At 36.0% G+C, this 17,113-nt stretch overlaps 1 protein-coding gene across 1 annotated transcript in view; it reads left to right on the forward strand.

The window, feature by feature from the left end:
• The window catches only part of Ptprz1 (protein tyrosine phosphatase receptor type Z1), a 175,390-nt gene that overhangs the window by 52,013 nt on the left and 106,264 nt on the right, over positions 1 to 17,113 (forward strand). The window contains exon 3 of the mRNA XM_076853511.2: positions 5,455 to 5,520. Within this exon, the coding sequence (XP_076709626.2) occupies positions 5,455 to 5,520 (66 nt within the window). The remainder of the gene's footprint in view (positions 1 to 5,454; positions 5,521 to 17,113) is intronic.

A 17,113-nucleotide genomic window follows, 5' to 3' on the forward strand; every position in this document is an offset into this window, starting at 1 on the left:
TATACATGCACTTTGTGTTTTTTTTGCATTACAATTCTTATTACACATGTATATCATAATTTTTCATATCTCTGTTTGTATATAAAGTAGGTTGACATCCAATTTGTGCCTTCATACATGTACTTTGGATAATGATGTCCATCGGGTTTCTTACCAGAGGGAGAAAGTTCCATCAAGACATCTGAACACATAAATGACTCCAGGAGCCAGACAATGTGTTCAGAGGTGTGCTTTCATCCAAAACTGTTTCTCTTCTTGAAGGAACTCCTGTTTCTGATTTTACTTTATTTTTTTCTACTAGAGAGGGTACTTATTTTATTTCCATTGATAATTATGACTGCTGTCACTGTCAACTTTCATTTTACTACAACCACATTAGTCTTATGTATGTCTGATGTCAAATTATTTAGCAGACGATAATTGCTCTGCCGACACTGGACTATCTTCAGAGGTTTCCAGCCCCCTCAGGCTTTCAAAAGTCACCCTCCTTTCTTTGCAAACACACACTTAACTCCTTTCAGTTCAGCTAAAATATTTATCTTATTATTCCTACTCTTCTTTGATATTTTCCTTCAGAATATACTCAAAGGTATGAAATATATTCAATACCTTTAAGTCAACTTAGTAAACTGCCTCCTCAATTTTTAAAAGAAATCCAGATAAAAAGAGAGTAGTATGAAAATTAAAATAATGAAGATTCTATGACCTTGTATCACAGTGAACTGTCACCAAGAATAAGTTTCTAGTGACATATGCAGACCCTACACAAGAGCTCAGCTGACCCCTCTAACCTTGGGATCCACCCTGTGCCAGTCTGGGTGCTCAGCCCTTCTCTATCTGGGACATTCAGTCCCTCTCCCTCTCCCTTGATAGTCTCATCCATGGCTTCAAAGGTCCATCTCTAACTTTTTCCATTCTTCAACACTTTTCCAGATTTCTGAATATCCTTAATGATTTCTCTAAAGAACATGAGAGAACATAGGAAGAATTATATACTATGGACAAGTCCACTTCAAGAAATCCGTAATCCCAGACGTCAGGTGTAAACCTGTAGTTATAGTCTCCCTGAAATGTCTTTTTCAAGACCACTCTGTGCCTCCTCCCTTTCATATTTCAAGCACTTTATAATATCAGAATGTGTACATGGCTGTGTGCCTGTGTGTTTTGTCAGAACACTGCAGTTAAAATTTGTAGTAAGATGCAAATGATAAATTGTTGACCACCACATAGCAAAGACTTTCTTTAGGGTGAGGGGACCCTCAGAAGCAATTTTGTACTTTGAATATTTATAATGATATCTTAAGAAATGAACACCCTCATTCTTATTTGGAAGGAGGTAATTTTGAAACTTGAAAAAATGCTAATTGTTAGCAATTAACACTTTCATTTCCTTTAAGTGAGTGTAAAGGAAAATAAAGTAATATGTATGTGTTCATATATGTTAGTGCATGCAAGTATATTCCTATTTGCTTTTATATAGATGCTGAAAGTCAATGCAAGTTGCAGTGATTTGGAACAGGAACGTTTAAGGTTACCTAAATTAATATAACCAAAGTTCTCACAATTTTGGGTTTTTTAGCAAGTTCAAAATTCACTTCATGAATAATATTTTTTCCAGACAAATTTTAGAGTAGGCTTTAAAAGTATTCATTAATGTACACATTCTTGTATGTTATGTGTTCAATTCCATCCTGAAATTTCTTTTCTACTTTTGTCACTGTGAGACAGACGAAAATAAAAATGGCAAGTACTTTTAATGGAAAGGAAAAGAAAGTCTAAAAACTCAAGAAACTAAAATCCACAGAAACAGGAAAAAGTCATTCTATATATATATGATATATATATCATATATATATATATGTTATATATATACGTATATACATCTATATATTCACACATGTATATATATATAATTTCATTTTTGTGGATTTAAAAATGTGTAAGCACTTGGATAGATTCTAAGTTATACAGGATTTACTGGTTTTAAAAGTATATAATGCAACAACAAAAAAAGTGAAGTAGCTTCTTTTTTTCTTGTTCATTGGAGCTATCACATCTCATCTATCAGACCTCTAAGTAGAATTTTTAAAGTGGGGTACTCTCTCACGCCCAAGGACTATGTAATTAGCATATGAATGTGTAACGGATTGTTTGAAGTAACAATTAAGGGAACAATGCATAAAGGAACTGAAGAGAGCTACCAACACCTGGGAATCTTGTATTGAAAAAGCTTCCCTAATGTAAGTAATTAGAAACCAAGGACAAATGCTCATTGTGTAGCAATAAAGGCCTGCAAGGAAAGCTAGGAACTGGAACTGGCTGATATTTTGCTATCATCCTTTAGAATGAATCATTAAAGTAAGAGCTTACTGTTGTATTTATTTCAGTGAAATAATTGTTAAATGTAATTTCTGTGTGGCATCCAATCTTCTGAAGCCATCAAATGCATTTAAATGATAAAAATACTTGTATCATTAAAATATTTACATTTGAGATGTATAAAAGATGGTAACAAATATTTTCTCTGTAGTTAATGCAGTTTTAGAGGAAACTTCCAGTAGGTTGCCAGGTCCAATCAAGTATGCATTCAGTTCTCTGTAAATTACTGCCTCGATAATTCCTGTTAGTGAATCTCTGGCTTGTACTGTTTTTATTTTGTTTCTCTCTAAAGCAAACATGCCACAGGGGTTCTTACTAGGGAAAGCTCTGTAGGAGAGTGACTAATAGCTGAGCAGTGTGAGAGTCCTCACTCCTAGGGGGAGATCCTTGGAGCAGGGGATCAGAGCTAGGCATTGTTGTTTCCATTTTTATCAGTTGCTACCTTACTTTGGCATAATTACCTTATCTCTTAAATAAAATTCATTTTTTTCTAAACTTTTACAGTCTGAACCAAATTATCTCTAAAGACTCATTCTAACTTTTGATCACATATATTCCTTTATCAAGGAAAAAAAAACCACTTGTTCCCACTTTAAGAGACATTTATATATGAAAAATAAATTCTGAGTTCAATATTTCATCTTTTAAATAGAGAAAAATATATGTATGACTATTCATAGCAGTCTTATTAATAATAGTTCACAGTAGAAACAACCCAGGCAACTACTGATTAATGAAAGGGTAAATAAAATATGATATATCCATAGTCAAAACAAAAGTTGCACCAGGAAAATTTGAGCAGGCAAGGGCAACTTTATTCAAAGCTATTGCAGTAGTGAGGAGAAGCCAGAACCCACTGTGAACTCAACTCATGTGAAGCAGAGGGGCTAAGAATTTTCAAGACTGGGGATAAACTTGTGAAAAAGTACTGCAGGTCATCTAGGAGAAGTCATAGGCCATCTGTGTTTTGTAATTAACTTTATCCAAAGGAAAAGTAAACATGTTTTTTCAACTTGGAGCAAGGTTCCTCACTGAAATTAGGCTCCTCTTCTCTTACTGAAACTAGGAGGCAAGGATGCTATCTTCCAGGATTACATTTCAGAGACATGGCGCCTGCGTCCTTAAGAAATAAATTTCAGGGATTGTAAAATGGTTGGTTGACTATTAAAAATATCTACATCTCAACAGGCTAGAGAAAGGATTCATATTTACAACATTTATAAGGCAAAAGCTCTGGAAAGAGAGATTAGAGGCCTAGAGTCAGGAATAAGCCTATCTAAGGTTGATCAAGCTGAGAGGAACTTAACTTTCTTATTCACCTTACAATGGGATATTCTTGAGCAGTAAAAAGGAATGAAGGAAAAAGAATTGGTGCAAGTTGTGACATGGACGAGCTTCAAATACTGTGCAGTGTGAACAAAGCTATTCACAAAAGGCTGTATATTATAAGATTCCATTGAAATGTCCAGAATACTCAAATCTATGCAAACAAGGCAGATGAGTGTTTGCCTCAGGCCAGGTATTGTGTGGGGCCAGGTGAGGTGGCAGCTAAAAGGTGGAGTTTGTTGAGGGGTGATGAAGATGTCCTAAATTTATGGTTGCCAACTCTGTAAATATACTAAAAGCCATTAAATTGTACACTTTAATGGGTGAGAGGTGTGGTATATAAACTGTATTTCAATAAAATTATTGTTACAAGGACCCATGTGTTGAAGTATGTGACACAGCCAGTAGAGTATTTGCCTAGTTATATGGGTGAACAAAAAAGTTTAAATGAAAATAAAAATTTTATTTCTCGAAGGTTGGTTTTGGCTTTTAATAATCAGCATATTCTGACTGAATTTCTAACAGTTGCCCTTCCTTTGCCTTTTATAAAATGGTTCTAAAGTTTGTTGTTGTTGTTGTTATTATTATTATTACAAGTTGTGGTAATCAGAGAGTATATAACATGGAAGAAAGAAAAATAATTTTTGAAAGGTGCTTATGATATTTGTACCCCAGAAGTAATTGGGAACTGTCAATAAGGAAAAAAGTAATTATTCAGAGTGAATAAGAAATAATTTCTTTCCCCAACTAAAGGAAAAAATCAATACAATGTGTGTGTGCCTGTGTAAAAATGTGTGTATTCAAATGAAAGCTATATGACAGTCCCAGTTTATGAATGAGTATCTTCCACAAGTTCATTAATAAACGTTTTGTAGCTTTTTCTACAGAAACAGTTCTGTCATCACTGGTCAGGTTGCACACAGAGCCCATACTTTATCCACAGTGTAGTTGAAATAGAGTCCTAATGTTAGTACAGTCTGGGATTAGGGGTCTTTTGGGGGGCGGGGGGTGTACGAATGACTCCAAGAAAAATTTTGAATTAAGCAGTGAGACTCTGGCTTCCACCCAGTCTTCCTTCCTTTACTCTTTGCGCCAAGTTCTAGATCTGGAGCCTGTCTCTGTGGGTTTTGAAGCGTCTACTGACTTTGTGATACACTAAAGCTTCCACTGCCTTACTCTTTCAGGAATGTCTCTTCCTCCAGGGAAAAGTTCACTGACAATGTCTAATATAACCTTTCTCTCAGCCAACACACACACATTTAAATCCCAATTTTCTCAAGACATCTAATTTCATTTTACATTAAAAGGGAAACAAATTTGAAACCATGATAACTTCTGGGACTCTTAGAAACATTTGCAGATAAAATTTGGATTGGAAACCCAAAAGTATCTTTACCAACAGAAATTTGGATGTTAAACTTAAGGGATGGTGAGAAAAATTTGCAGATATAACAAGCTGTCCTTTCGGACACAGTCTCTTAGGGATCATACTCCTAAGTTATTCCTTATTTGCACAGAATATTTTATTGTGTCTGCCCAAACTTTAGCATTCTTTAAATGTTCAGTAGCTACCAGAACAGGGACAATGATATCTGTAATGGTGGTGGTTTGGGTTCACAGGAGACACTGGAAAAAAAATAATCATAAATGAAGCCATTTATTGCAAAATAATTTGGGTATCTTGTATTTTTTAATTTTGGGGCATGTATTTTTTCTGCACATTGATCACTTGATTTTTCTTGATTGTAGATTGGACTTATGGATATTACAGACAACACAGAAAACTTGTTGAGGAGATTGGCTGGTCCTATACAGGTAAACACATTACTTAAAATGAGATCCAGTAGGATCTCATAGTTTTATATCTGTTTTTATGTATAAAACATTTCTTTCTATCTCTGTTCCTCTGTCTCTGGTACTAAAGATCAAACCCAGGGTGCTCTACCACTGAACTCCATTCCCATCCCTTTGTATTTTTTTTTTTATTTTGAGACAAGAAGTTCTCTAAGTTGCAAAGGCTGGTCTTGAATTTGCTATCCTCCTGCCTCAGCCTCCTGAGTTGCTGGGATTACAGGCAAGTACCACTGTGCCTGATTTAAAAAGAAATTATATGCTTTAGCTCAACATATCAGTTTAGCTTAGCTACCCAATATTCCAGTTAATTAATAAAATGACTCAAATATGAAATGATTCCTGATGGTATTTCCCTAAGCACACTTGGTAGTGTCGAATGTACTGGTATCAGAGAGAACTGAATTCCAGGCCCTCTGGCTACATCTCTTTGGAAATATCCATAACCCACCTGAGGCTCAGTTGTTTTCTTCTGTGCAATGGAAAGCTATTTGTTCTGAGTATTAAAAGATAAATGAAGTGTAAAACACTTGGCACCAAACTTCTTTTTAAATGGAAAGCTATCAAGAATGTTAGCTGCTTTTGTTATGATCAGGTTAGTGACTCATTCAACAAATGTGGATGAGACTCTGACTGTCACAAAGAGCTTCCTTCTGAATTACTGGGGCTGAGTTTATTGAAGTCAGAGTCTAAAATGATTTTGTCAGTTCACCAGACTTGAATTAGAACATCATGAAGTTGGCTACATATGGTTACAGACAGAAGCCATGATCCAAAACCTTGGGAAGAGGAGAAGCCCTGGGCATGATAGAAAGGACATTGGTGGAATCTGGATGAACCAAAATATATTTAGTGACTCCCCCTTAGGATAGTGCTGAGCATTAGAGTTGGGTATTCATTGGAAATAAGAGTGGTTTGATAAAATAGATTCAGATTAGAAGGGCTTTACCACGAACCTGTCCAATTTGGACAGTATTTCATAGATGAAGCACAGTAGTGTGATGATTTTTGTAGATAGCATGCATTTTCTTTCTTTCTTTCTTTTTTATTCTTACTTTAAAGGCAATAAGTATTCATTGTAGAAAATTTAGAAAATATGTTCAAGAATAACAGCAAATATAAATATCACTTCCTTCAGGTATATCCTCTTAAATAATTATAGATCTCTCTAGGAAGTTTCTATTATCTTGGGTTTATCATTTTATACATAGGGTTATGCACCCAATTTATTCTTGAAATTGTTTTTGAGTAATTCTTCATCTTATTAATGACTCCTACTGATCAATATACTTAATGTCTGCCTAATATTCGATTGAATGCATGCTTTATTATTTAACCACACAGCCTGGTTTATTTTTATTAACAAACTCACTAGTTTCAGAGGTAGGACTAAAATCAGGTTTTCTCCAACCAATGAACCTGTAAACAAAGAACCATTATATTTGTTAGGAATATATGCTTAAAATAAAAATCAAGCTTTAATGTACCCTCTATTATCACTAAATCTAGAATCAGAATATGGAGGAACCATATCCTAGGGAGAGAAAGTCACATTTCTCAAAACTCTCAAACGTGATGGTGGATGTATGTTGACTAATGGCATGATGGTAGTGGTGTTTTTCAACAGCTTGAAGTCCTAGAACAGCTGGCTGTGCCTCATCCAGTCAGGAGAGATAGCAGTTTCACCAGGGATTTCAGTAGATACAATGGAAGCAGTACATACCACTGTACAGTATCTTATTATGTGAAGACTCAGCCACAGAGTTCCTCCTTTGGATGGGCTGAGTATATACATGGCATCTGTAAGTTGGCCAGGCTTTCTCGAATGGGTCTGGGCATACATAGTACTTTAGAATAAAGTTGCACCATCTTGCTCTTTTGGTCCTTTCAGAAACAATCTACTTACAACAAGGAGTAACTAAAAGTAGCATTTGCTCTGGGGAGGGGGATGGAAGGTCTCATAAGAAAATGTTTCATAGTTGGAGTGAGGGTAAAATCTTACCATTTTTTTTTAAATCATCGTATATTAATGTCTCCCATTGGTTTGGAAATTACTCCTAGAATACTTGAGGATCCTAGGAAGAGACTAGTGAGGAGGATGTTTTATAACTGTTTAGCTCCAACTAAGTGTGACTTCCTTATAAAGAAAATAAATAAAATCCTTTATCCAAATAAGTGTATCTATCTCAAGAAATCTCTCCAAAGCCAAATGTATAGTGTATGAATTATTTACTATAAAATTTATTTCTTTTCATTTTTAATATAAACATTTAATGTTAGATAGTATTTTTAGTGTCTATGCTTATTATTCCACCTAGAAAATGAAAAACTATGTGGACTGTAAAAAATTTCAAGACAAATAGTTTTAGGATTTTTAAACGTAATTAATTTTGTGAGTGGCTCAAGCGCATTGATCTTGACCACATTTAGTCCCAGTTTCATTTGTAATGTCTTATCTTGGTGAGCTAAATATTTGTGTTACTTATTGCATTGTGTTATTATTAAAATTTATTTGATTAGCTGCAAAAGAACTTGAGTATTTGTACATAGAGACTTCTGTTAATAAGAATTCTAAGTACATCATAACATCTTTTTGGAAGCAAGCTCATCATGCTACCACATGTCATTTTAAAATATTATGTGATGCATTAAGCATTATTTAAATGGAATCATTTCAGCTAAGTTTGCTTATGGAAGATTACACAATTATAATATGTGAAGTAACAATACAAATCCCTACTAGATGTGGTGAAATAGAGGGTGGAAAAGTATTACTCGTTTAATTGTGCTTTTTATGTAGATTAAAACAACTTTTCTATTCAGGATGTATGCTATAATTATGCTAAGAAATGACAGGGTTGGTCAACAGAGACGACCATCCCATTTTTAAAGTTCTTAAGGGAGGATGAGGCAGGGTTATTGTCAGTGTGAACTAGAGTGAACTGTAAATCTGGGAAGGTCAGTACTCAGTTTGACTCTTTCCATAATAACTTCATTCCTTTAAGGGGTTTCAGAGAGCAAATTTCATTCTTAGTAATTTTATATTGTCTACAACAATGCCTAAACAAATACAATTCAGTTGGGGGGGGAAACCTATGTATTTTTTCTTTAAAAAAAAATATCACAAACACATTCTCAAGATTATCATGGAAGATGTTAAAATCTTCTTTTTCCTTGACTTGTTAGATCTTTAATTAGAACCTCAAACAATGATAAGATCATCAGAAATGGATGTACTTTGCTCCATGCTTAGAAGCAATCCCTATTGAAATATAATCTTTATTTCCTGGAGTTATAAAATATGACATTGTTTCTTTTTTACCATTCTTTAAAGCAAACCATAATTTAAAATTTTATACTGATGAATTCTCAAGTGTTATAACATCTAAGCACCTTTTAGGTTTTAGTTGAAGAGTTCCATTGGGTACAACAAATTGTGTCTGCCCTGGCCACATATGACTCACCATTGCAATTGGCTGGAAGCCCTAGAATGAGGAGGCGTAAATATCAAACAGATTATTTCCCCAAATAAAATATACTGTCTAAACAATCTTTCTATCTTGATAATGACTAGAAGATGCTACTCATGGAAAATGAATAATATAAGATTCTATAGAGTGTGATTTAGTGTTTGGCTGGCTTCCTTTCTCTCTCTCTCTTTCCTTTTTTTTTTGGATACAGTTAGTTCAATGTTTTTCTTCTCTTGACCTAGGAGAAAATAGATCAAATGTAACAAAAAAAAATTTGAATTCATTTAGAATAATGGCTGCTTTCTGGCATCCCCACCCCATTCTTTACTTCTAGGATCTGAAATATCCTTTAAACATATTGCATTTTCTTCTTCAATTCACTACTCTGTATATTAAACAGATTGTTCATTTTTTCATTTCCAACTTGGGAGTAAAATAAAATCAAGCTCTAGAATGCTACTTATAGAATTATCCCATTTCTATTTAAATTTTGTTATTTTTATGGGCATAGAGGAAAGGCCTGGAGAGATATACACCAGTCTGTTGGGCAGGGCTAACTCTGCAAGTGAGGCTGTAGAAGTCTCTGAGAATATAAGAGCAGGATCCTCACTTCATGCTGTGTACTGTTTATTTGGGGCAAATTTTTTTTTTGACGAATTTATTGATTAAAAATATTTTTATCTTATCTGGATTAGTTTTAGTTAAGAAAGGCAAAGTAGTTAGATAAGATCAATGGCTTCATGTCTTTACCTGTCAGGATAGGCTCTCTGCTTGGCTGAGTTCTTAGAGGACCTCACAGACATCTAATCAGAGCATGATGGCACTCAGGGTCCAGCTTCCTGGTCATCATTGACCTGCAGACAGATCAGCCTGCTAATGGCTTGTCATTTTACTTTTCTCATCTGTAAAAACTTTGGAATTATGCTCTGCTTACTTGTGTATGAGTCAGATACATGCTTGCCATTGTTGTGGGAGAGCTCTTTGAGCAAGGGCTGATGTACAGATTCAAGTGAATAGTATTTTTCAGTGACTTAACTTTAGCCCCAACAGATTGAACAAGCCTGGACGCATCTAACAGTCTGTCAAGAGTTTCTAAAAGGAGTCGATCCGCTCGACTGCTTATTATGGACAGGTATCTCCTATCACCTGCATGCTTTTAAAAGTTTACCTAAGATTTCTATTTTTTAAAAAAGATTTCTATTCTTGGCTGACTTTTCCTATGTTAACCATGATGACTGTGTATTCCTTAATGTAGAGGCTGAATAGGGTTTAATAAATGATCAAAAGTCACTACTTGCTTAACTTACATTCTTGAAAATAAATAAGCAATATCAAGTGCTCTTAATTTCTAAAAATGGTAAAGAATTAAGTATAAGTATGCTTGATTTAGCCATTGCACAATGTATAAATAGTTCAGAACAACTTGATGTATAACACACACACACACACACACACACACACACGTGTTTATTTGTTGATTAATATATTTAGGAATTTTTGTTTGCAGCCATCACTTAATCACTTACAGGATTGAAAAAATAAAGACTGGCTGTGGAATAGCATAAAAATTAAATAATCATTTCTTATTTTTGCCCAAGGTTAAAACTTTATGCCAATATGTTTCCCCCATGAATAAAATTAAAATTGCAGTGGTTCTCTAGTCCAGCCTCATAGCTACTCCTGCTGGCAGCATTTATAGTCTTCAGTCACAGGGCAAGTCCTGTGCAGCTCAGGAGGAGAAGACCTGTTTGCTTCTCCTGTCTGTGCTGCAATGTTTTGCCTTAATTTGGATGCATTGTGCCTCTTCCCTTTCTAGACATCCTGTATTTTACTCTCTGCATTCCTTAGTCTGGAGGATCTACTTCATAAATAGATATGTTTCAGCAAAAGAAAAAGGGAAAAAAATTCAATAGTTAATTTAAACATCTAAGATTAGGCTACAGTTTTTTATTGCTGCACAAAATTCTCTTAAATGTGTCAAACTCTGAGGCAAAACACCCTTAGGATAATTTTTAGCTGACCTGTGTCACCCTCCTGTTGTTTGTATCAGTAAAGACCAAGTGCAAGGCTAATTCATTTTCAGTTTTCTATGTTTTCTGTATGGTAAGTCTGACTCTTAGACAAGAGAGTTTAAACAGCAAAAAGATGAGATTTAGTCCTTAGATTGTACAAGTTTAGGGTTCTATAGGGAGGCAGGAGAATTTGAACCCTACTTAGAAGCAGAGTTCAGAACTATTAAATAGTGTCTGAGAACCTGAGAACAGTGGGCCTGATGGAGGCTAGAAACCAAAGAAAAGGCAATAGGGGGAGCAGTGGAGGGGGTGGTCCTGGAGAGAGAGAGTTACAGTGATTGGGGAAGAAACATGGTGGCAGAAGCTGATGGAAGAGCAGACCTTAGAGTCACTGTGATGGTCCTGGTTGCTCTTCTGGGTCACTCTCCACCTGGAGCCTCCTTGTTCTCAAATGCCTGCACAATCTGTCCTGCAAACAAAAGAGCCCAACCAACTGTGGGCTCTTTCTGAAAGAGTCAGAAATGGGAGGAGGAAGACTACGATGCTGGGTGTTCCAAAGCAGACACATGGAGTTGTAGAGGAATTCAGGTCAATTAAAGAGCCTCCCATGGCCAAAGTGAGAACTGACAGTTTCCAGGAAGAAGTAGCAATGTTGGACTTAAAATCATATTCTTGTCCTCAGTGGCTAAACTTTATTTCCTTAGGAGATGCTATTCAGCTGTCTCATTTAGTAGAATTACTTCTAAAGACACATGGAGGGAGGAGACCATGCACAGATTATGGGGACTGAGTGTGATAAGACTGTAAATGACTGATTGGTCATTTTCCCTGAATGATGAGACCTATGAAGTGTGGAGATTTGATCCCTTATCTTTCCTAATGGGTATCATAAATGTCAGTAGAGTATACATTTTTCCCTACAATAAAAGTGACTACACTTATTTCTCAGTACAAAAACATGCTTATTCAGGAAAAATCATAAGTACATGTATACATACACGTGAACGAATAGCTAGGATTTCATCTTCCAGAAGTAACTGCAATTGATATCTTCTGTTGGAGAAATGTAATGAAGAGCAGAATCTTATTCCAATCCAGCAATCCTTTGCATAAAGGCTGTAGCGAAAGAAAACTGTTTTATTATTAGATAAGCATTAAACACATGTGCTACACACCAGAGGCAATCCCAGAAGAAACTGCAGAAACAGAACGGAATCTCACCTCCTTCAGTTATAACTCCTTACATGCATGTCTTGGAGACAAACAATAACCAGTCCTCAAGTAGGAGGATTTGACAGCGACTTTAGTTACACATAGTTCTTCCAAAGTTCCTGGAGTGACTATCCGTGCTGGCATATTAGTTCTATCCAAAAGAAAAACACATCTCTTATCTTTATAGTAGACTGAAGCTTTATGGATGAGAGCAAGTGATATGCAGAAGTTAAACTCCTACCTTTCCACAAGAATGATAGAGTGGGGCACCATTTTCCTAGGTGTTCAGATTTCAAAAAGATGGCTCCAGTGTCCTAGACATCTTGATTCAAAAGGCCTATCTAGTTTTTGAAGATTTTCATACATGACAAAGAGAGGTAAAAGAACTCACAATGATCTGGTTTATAAAGGAACCACTTTAAGGAAAGAGCAGTCTCTTCCCTATTTTCATCAGGAAAAACAAGCCTCTTAATTTGTACTTTTATTTGTTTTTATTTTCCTGATTATACTTTCTGATGTTCTTATGACCCCTTTCTATATGTACTGTCCTGACTACTCAGTAATATTACTATCTCAGTAATAATTTGTGTATATATTTCTTAGGTAAATATATAATAAATAATTCAAGGTGGGGCAACAGAAGACATAAGCTTCTACTAGGGCAATTTGCTTCAGTGTTTCCTTATACCTGGAGTCTTTCATAGAGTAGGTATTAAATAAATAAATATTTAGTGTACAACTTCCTGCAGTATCATTGAGGCACAGAATTAATTTCACCTGAGAGCAATTGTGACTATTAGGCACATAATTAGCATCCCAGATCCTTCTTGCAACAAATAGGGAAATGCAAAAAATAAATATTATACAGTAACTTCAGAGCAAATTTGAGCATATGAGTAGCAGCTATCAATCTTAAAGAACTGGAAAATAGGAAAAGGCTGTGTTTTGTAGCACTCTACCACCTAGAAATTGGCACAAAGGATGATCCACCCAGAATCAGTGTTAAAGGGAAATCAAAATTTGATGTATGCCAAACTAGATTACCTATAACCTGTGAATGGCTTTTCTAGCTTCTACATGTGTATTTCCAATATTTCACAAGCATCTCTAGAACATAAGACTTGTTGCGACACTCTTGTTTCTTCATAAATTATGTGTAGTTCTCCTTTTACAAAACTCCAAAAGTCTGTTCTTGAAGACCAGTTGTATTTATGCATGTAGTGCCTTCATATATCCTCCTGAGAAGATTTTTAGGTTCAAACATCATCAGAATGAAAACTAGCTGACAGCACTTTCTTAGTGACATTATGTACTTGTGAATGAAGGAAAATTTAAAGTGTTGAGATCATTAGTTGGATCAGTACTCATTGGATGTATAGCATGAGGTAGACACTGTGCTAGACTCTGGGTACAGTGATGAAAGGAAATAACCCCAAACTTGTAAACATTAATGATAACAAAATGTGATCTTAAGAGTGTGTGATATGTGCATTGTGGTAGATTGTGGTGACTCGAGGTTCAGGACCGCTGAATAGCTTATCGGTTTCTTTGAAGTTTCCCTGAGAAATGGAATTTAAAATGAGCTACAATATAAATAGTGTTAAGTCAACATAGTTGAAGATTGCCGGGGCAAACAAAGCAGCCGTGCTGAGACGTGTAGGTGAAACACAAACAGCTGGGCTCCAGCATCTGCCGTGTTCTTCCTGCCTTTGCACGGAAAACCAGAACATGACAAGACATGCTCCTTGGGGCCCCATGAATTCTTTCTGGTATCCTCATCCTAGCTGAAATTCTAGATAATACCATTTTTTGATTGGCAATGACTTTAACTTTTAGTTATTAAAAGTTTATATTTAGTTATTATTATTTGTATTGAAGGGATGTCTAGCATGATCTTACATGAACATTTTGAGCAATAAACTAAAGAATAAGAACTAGTCAAAGAGTCTCTAAAATAGGGGAATGGCAGTTTTTACTTACTCTCAAAGGGGGAGGATTTTTATGTTGATAGGGCTAATGGATGTTGTCGCACAAATTTAGGGAGTTCACCATGAGATAGGGATTACTGACAGGGACATATTGTCATGAAGCTGGTTTAGTGGGAGTTATTTTGCTAGTTTGGTAAGAATAAATACAGGCTGTAGAGTCAGAAAGTCTAACTGCTTGGCTTCAAACCTGGGCTCCACCTTAGGCGTCACCTCTTTTGTCTCAGGTTTCCGGATCTGTAAAAAGAAATCATAATAGTACTTACCTCAAAGGCTGCTGCCAAGATTCAATGAGTCAGTGTTTGCAAAGCACTTAGAATAGTGCCTGGTTCATATAAAGTGCTAAATGATGCTATTAGTTAACGCAGAGTAAGTCTTCTGCACTTTGAGGATTTATACCAGGTTCTTTCTAAAGTACAGATGGGCTATATGAGCCTTCATTCAAATCTCTCCAGTTGCTCCCTACCACTTACAAAATAAGTACTCTTCAGTACGGCCTATAGTGTTGGTAATGATCTCTTTCTGCCCAGCTATCCTGTTCCATCTATCTTAATTATCTTTCCTTCTGTCTCCTGCTGTTCTTGCAATTCAAAAACAAGTGTCAGCCTGGGGGTGTGGGTCAGTGGTAGAGGGCTTGCTTAGCATGCATCAGGCCCTGGGTTAAATCCCCAGCACTGCAAAATAAATAAATACATAAATAAAATGGTTAAGGAGGAGGAGGACAAGGATGAGGACAACTCTGTTATTTGGTCTTTATTATTTGGTCTTTCCTGAAGACCAAACCTATTCACTTCTTTCGCATGAAGCTTCTTGTCCCTCAAGCTGGAGAAGAGCCCTTGCCTTAATGTCCTGTTCCTATGTACTCATCTTTATTGTAACCCAGGATGTTTCTGGTTCCACAGTTTATTCCTCTTCCCTTTCTCAGAGTGTGGCCCTACTCTGGACTCAACAAGGTGTGTGCATGAATGAACAAAGCTGCAAAGCAGATTGTGTTCTTGTTATAATTATAAATGAAGAAGCAGAGAAATTAAGTCACTTGCTCAATCACAAAGTGAGCAGAGGATTGGAAACTGGGCATGGGTCTTGACTCCCAGGTCACTATGCTGAGAATTGTATGTATGGCTGTATCTGCTACTTTTGTCTCAGTGATGGTGGGGGGAGGGGACAACAAAAAGCATAAAGTTGTTAGGCTTTGAATTCTTGTTTGGATATTTTTTTAAAATGCTGACTTCAAAGCCATTGTGTATAACATAGTCCCTTTTTACCTTATCACACTCCTACTGAGCCACATCCCCAACCCTTTTTTATTTTTTATTTTTGAGAGAGGGTCTTGCTAAGTTGCCCAGGCTGACCTTGAACTTGGCCATCTTTCTGGGATCATAGGCATGCACCACCACCACGTGTTTGTGGCTGGTGGTAGTAGTTGGCTTTAGGACCAAATCCAAGGATGCTTTACCACTGAGCCACATCTGCAGCCTCTATTTTTTTTTTTTTTTTTTTGAAACAGGGTCCAAGTTGCTTAGGGTCTGGTTAAGTTGCTGGGTCTGGCTTCAAATTTGTGATCCTCCTGCCTTAGACTTTAGAGTTACTGGGTTTACAGGCATGTGCCACTGTGCCCAGCTTCAATGTGTATTTTTAAGGAATGTGTTAAGAGCAATCATTTCTGGAAAGTGGGAATGTGGCTCTGTCTTTTATTTTCACCTTTTTACTTGCACAATTTTCTAATTTTTTGTTTGTTTGTTTTTTTGTTTTTGTTTTATTTTTTTTTAACACAAAAAATGCTTTATAACTGAGTTTGGGAAAAGAAAACTTAAATGTCTAGTTAACATAATATAAACTTAACTAAATTAGTTCTGACTCTGGGGACAATTTAAGAATTTGTATTTCATCACAGAAAGTCTTCTGCAAGTCTCATGGCTCCCCAGCCTGTACTGGTTTATGTAGCTGAGAATCCTGTGTCTGGTCCTATTTCTGCTTTACTGTACCAGGTGAATGACTTTAATGATCAATGAAGTTGGAAATGCTCTATTAATCATGTATGTCCTTAAGGAGTAGGTAATAAATTTTCATTAGTATGGGAATAGATAATATTCTTTTAGAGAAATGGCCATATTATTATACATTTGCATTTTACTCAGACTTGATCTAGCCAGGATTCCACCGAGGGCACTTAAAGTATCACACAACTCGATTTTCTTCTCTGCTGTGGTGCAATATTCTCACTTTGCATTAGTTTCAAAATCCAGGATCATTACCCTAGCTCAGTGAGAATCAATTTTTCATAGTTGATTGTCTGAATCAGTGGCAGCTCAGTTACATTTTCTACATCATTTACCAGAAAGTATAGATTTTAAAGAAGTCAGAGCAATTATGCAGGTAACCCATGGCCAGGATTTGCTCTCAAAACATGCCCCTGAAAGTCAAAACCTTCTGCAAATTGGACAGGTACTGACCTGTTCTTCAAAAGAGTCCCCATTCTGGTTCACCATTTTCTATGTGAGTGTCCATTGATAGAGCCCATTCACCTTTGCAAAGAGACGAGTTCATCTACAGAGACCAACGCCTGTTGTGCCCTTTTTAGGAGAATAAGTTCATCTTTAATTTCTGTGAAATAATGAAGAAAGCTAGTTTGGGACCTGTTTATGAGATTTCAGAGCATGTATAGGAAGGAAATTCTATTATTTTAATTTTGATACTTTTCCCCCAAAGTATGCATATTTAGGTAAATTATAAAAGCTCTCCAGTTCTTTTCACTAATGGTGATTGCTGTTCATGCTTGAGCACAAGAGAGAAAGCTTGATTTAAAATCTACGTCCTGTTGATGTGTTTTTATGCCACCAACATTTTTTAAAGTAAATTGAGTAGAAAATTAAGTTCT

The sequence above is a fragment of the Callospermophilus lateralis genome, chromosome 1, assembly GCF_048772815.1.
Source record: "Callospermophilus lateralis isolate mCalLat2 chromosome 1, mCalLat2.hap1, whole genome shotgun sequence".
NCBI lineage: Eukaryota > Metazoa > Chordata > Mammalia > Rodentia > Sciuridae > Callospermophilus > Callospermophilus lateralis.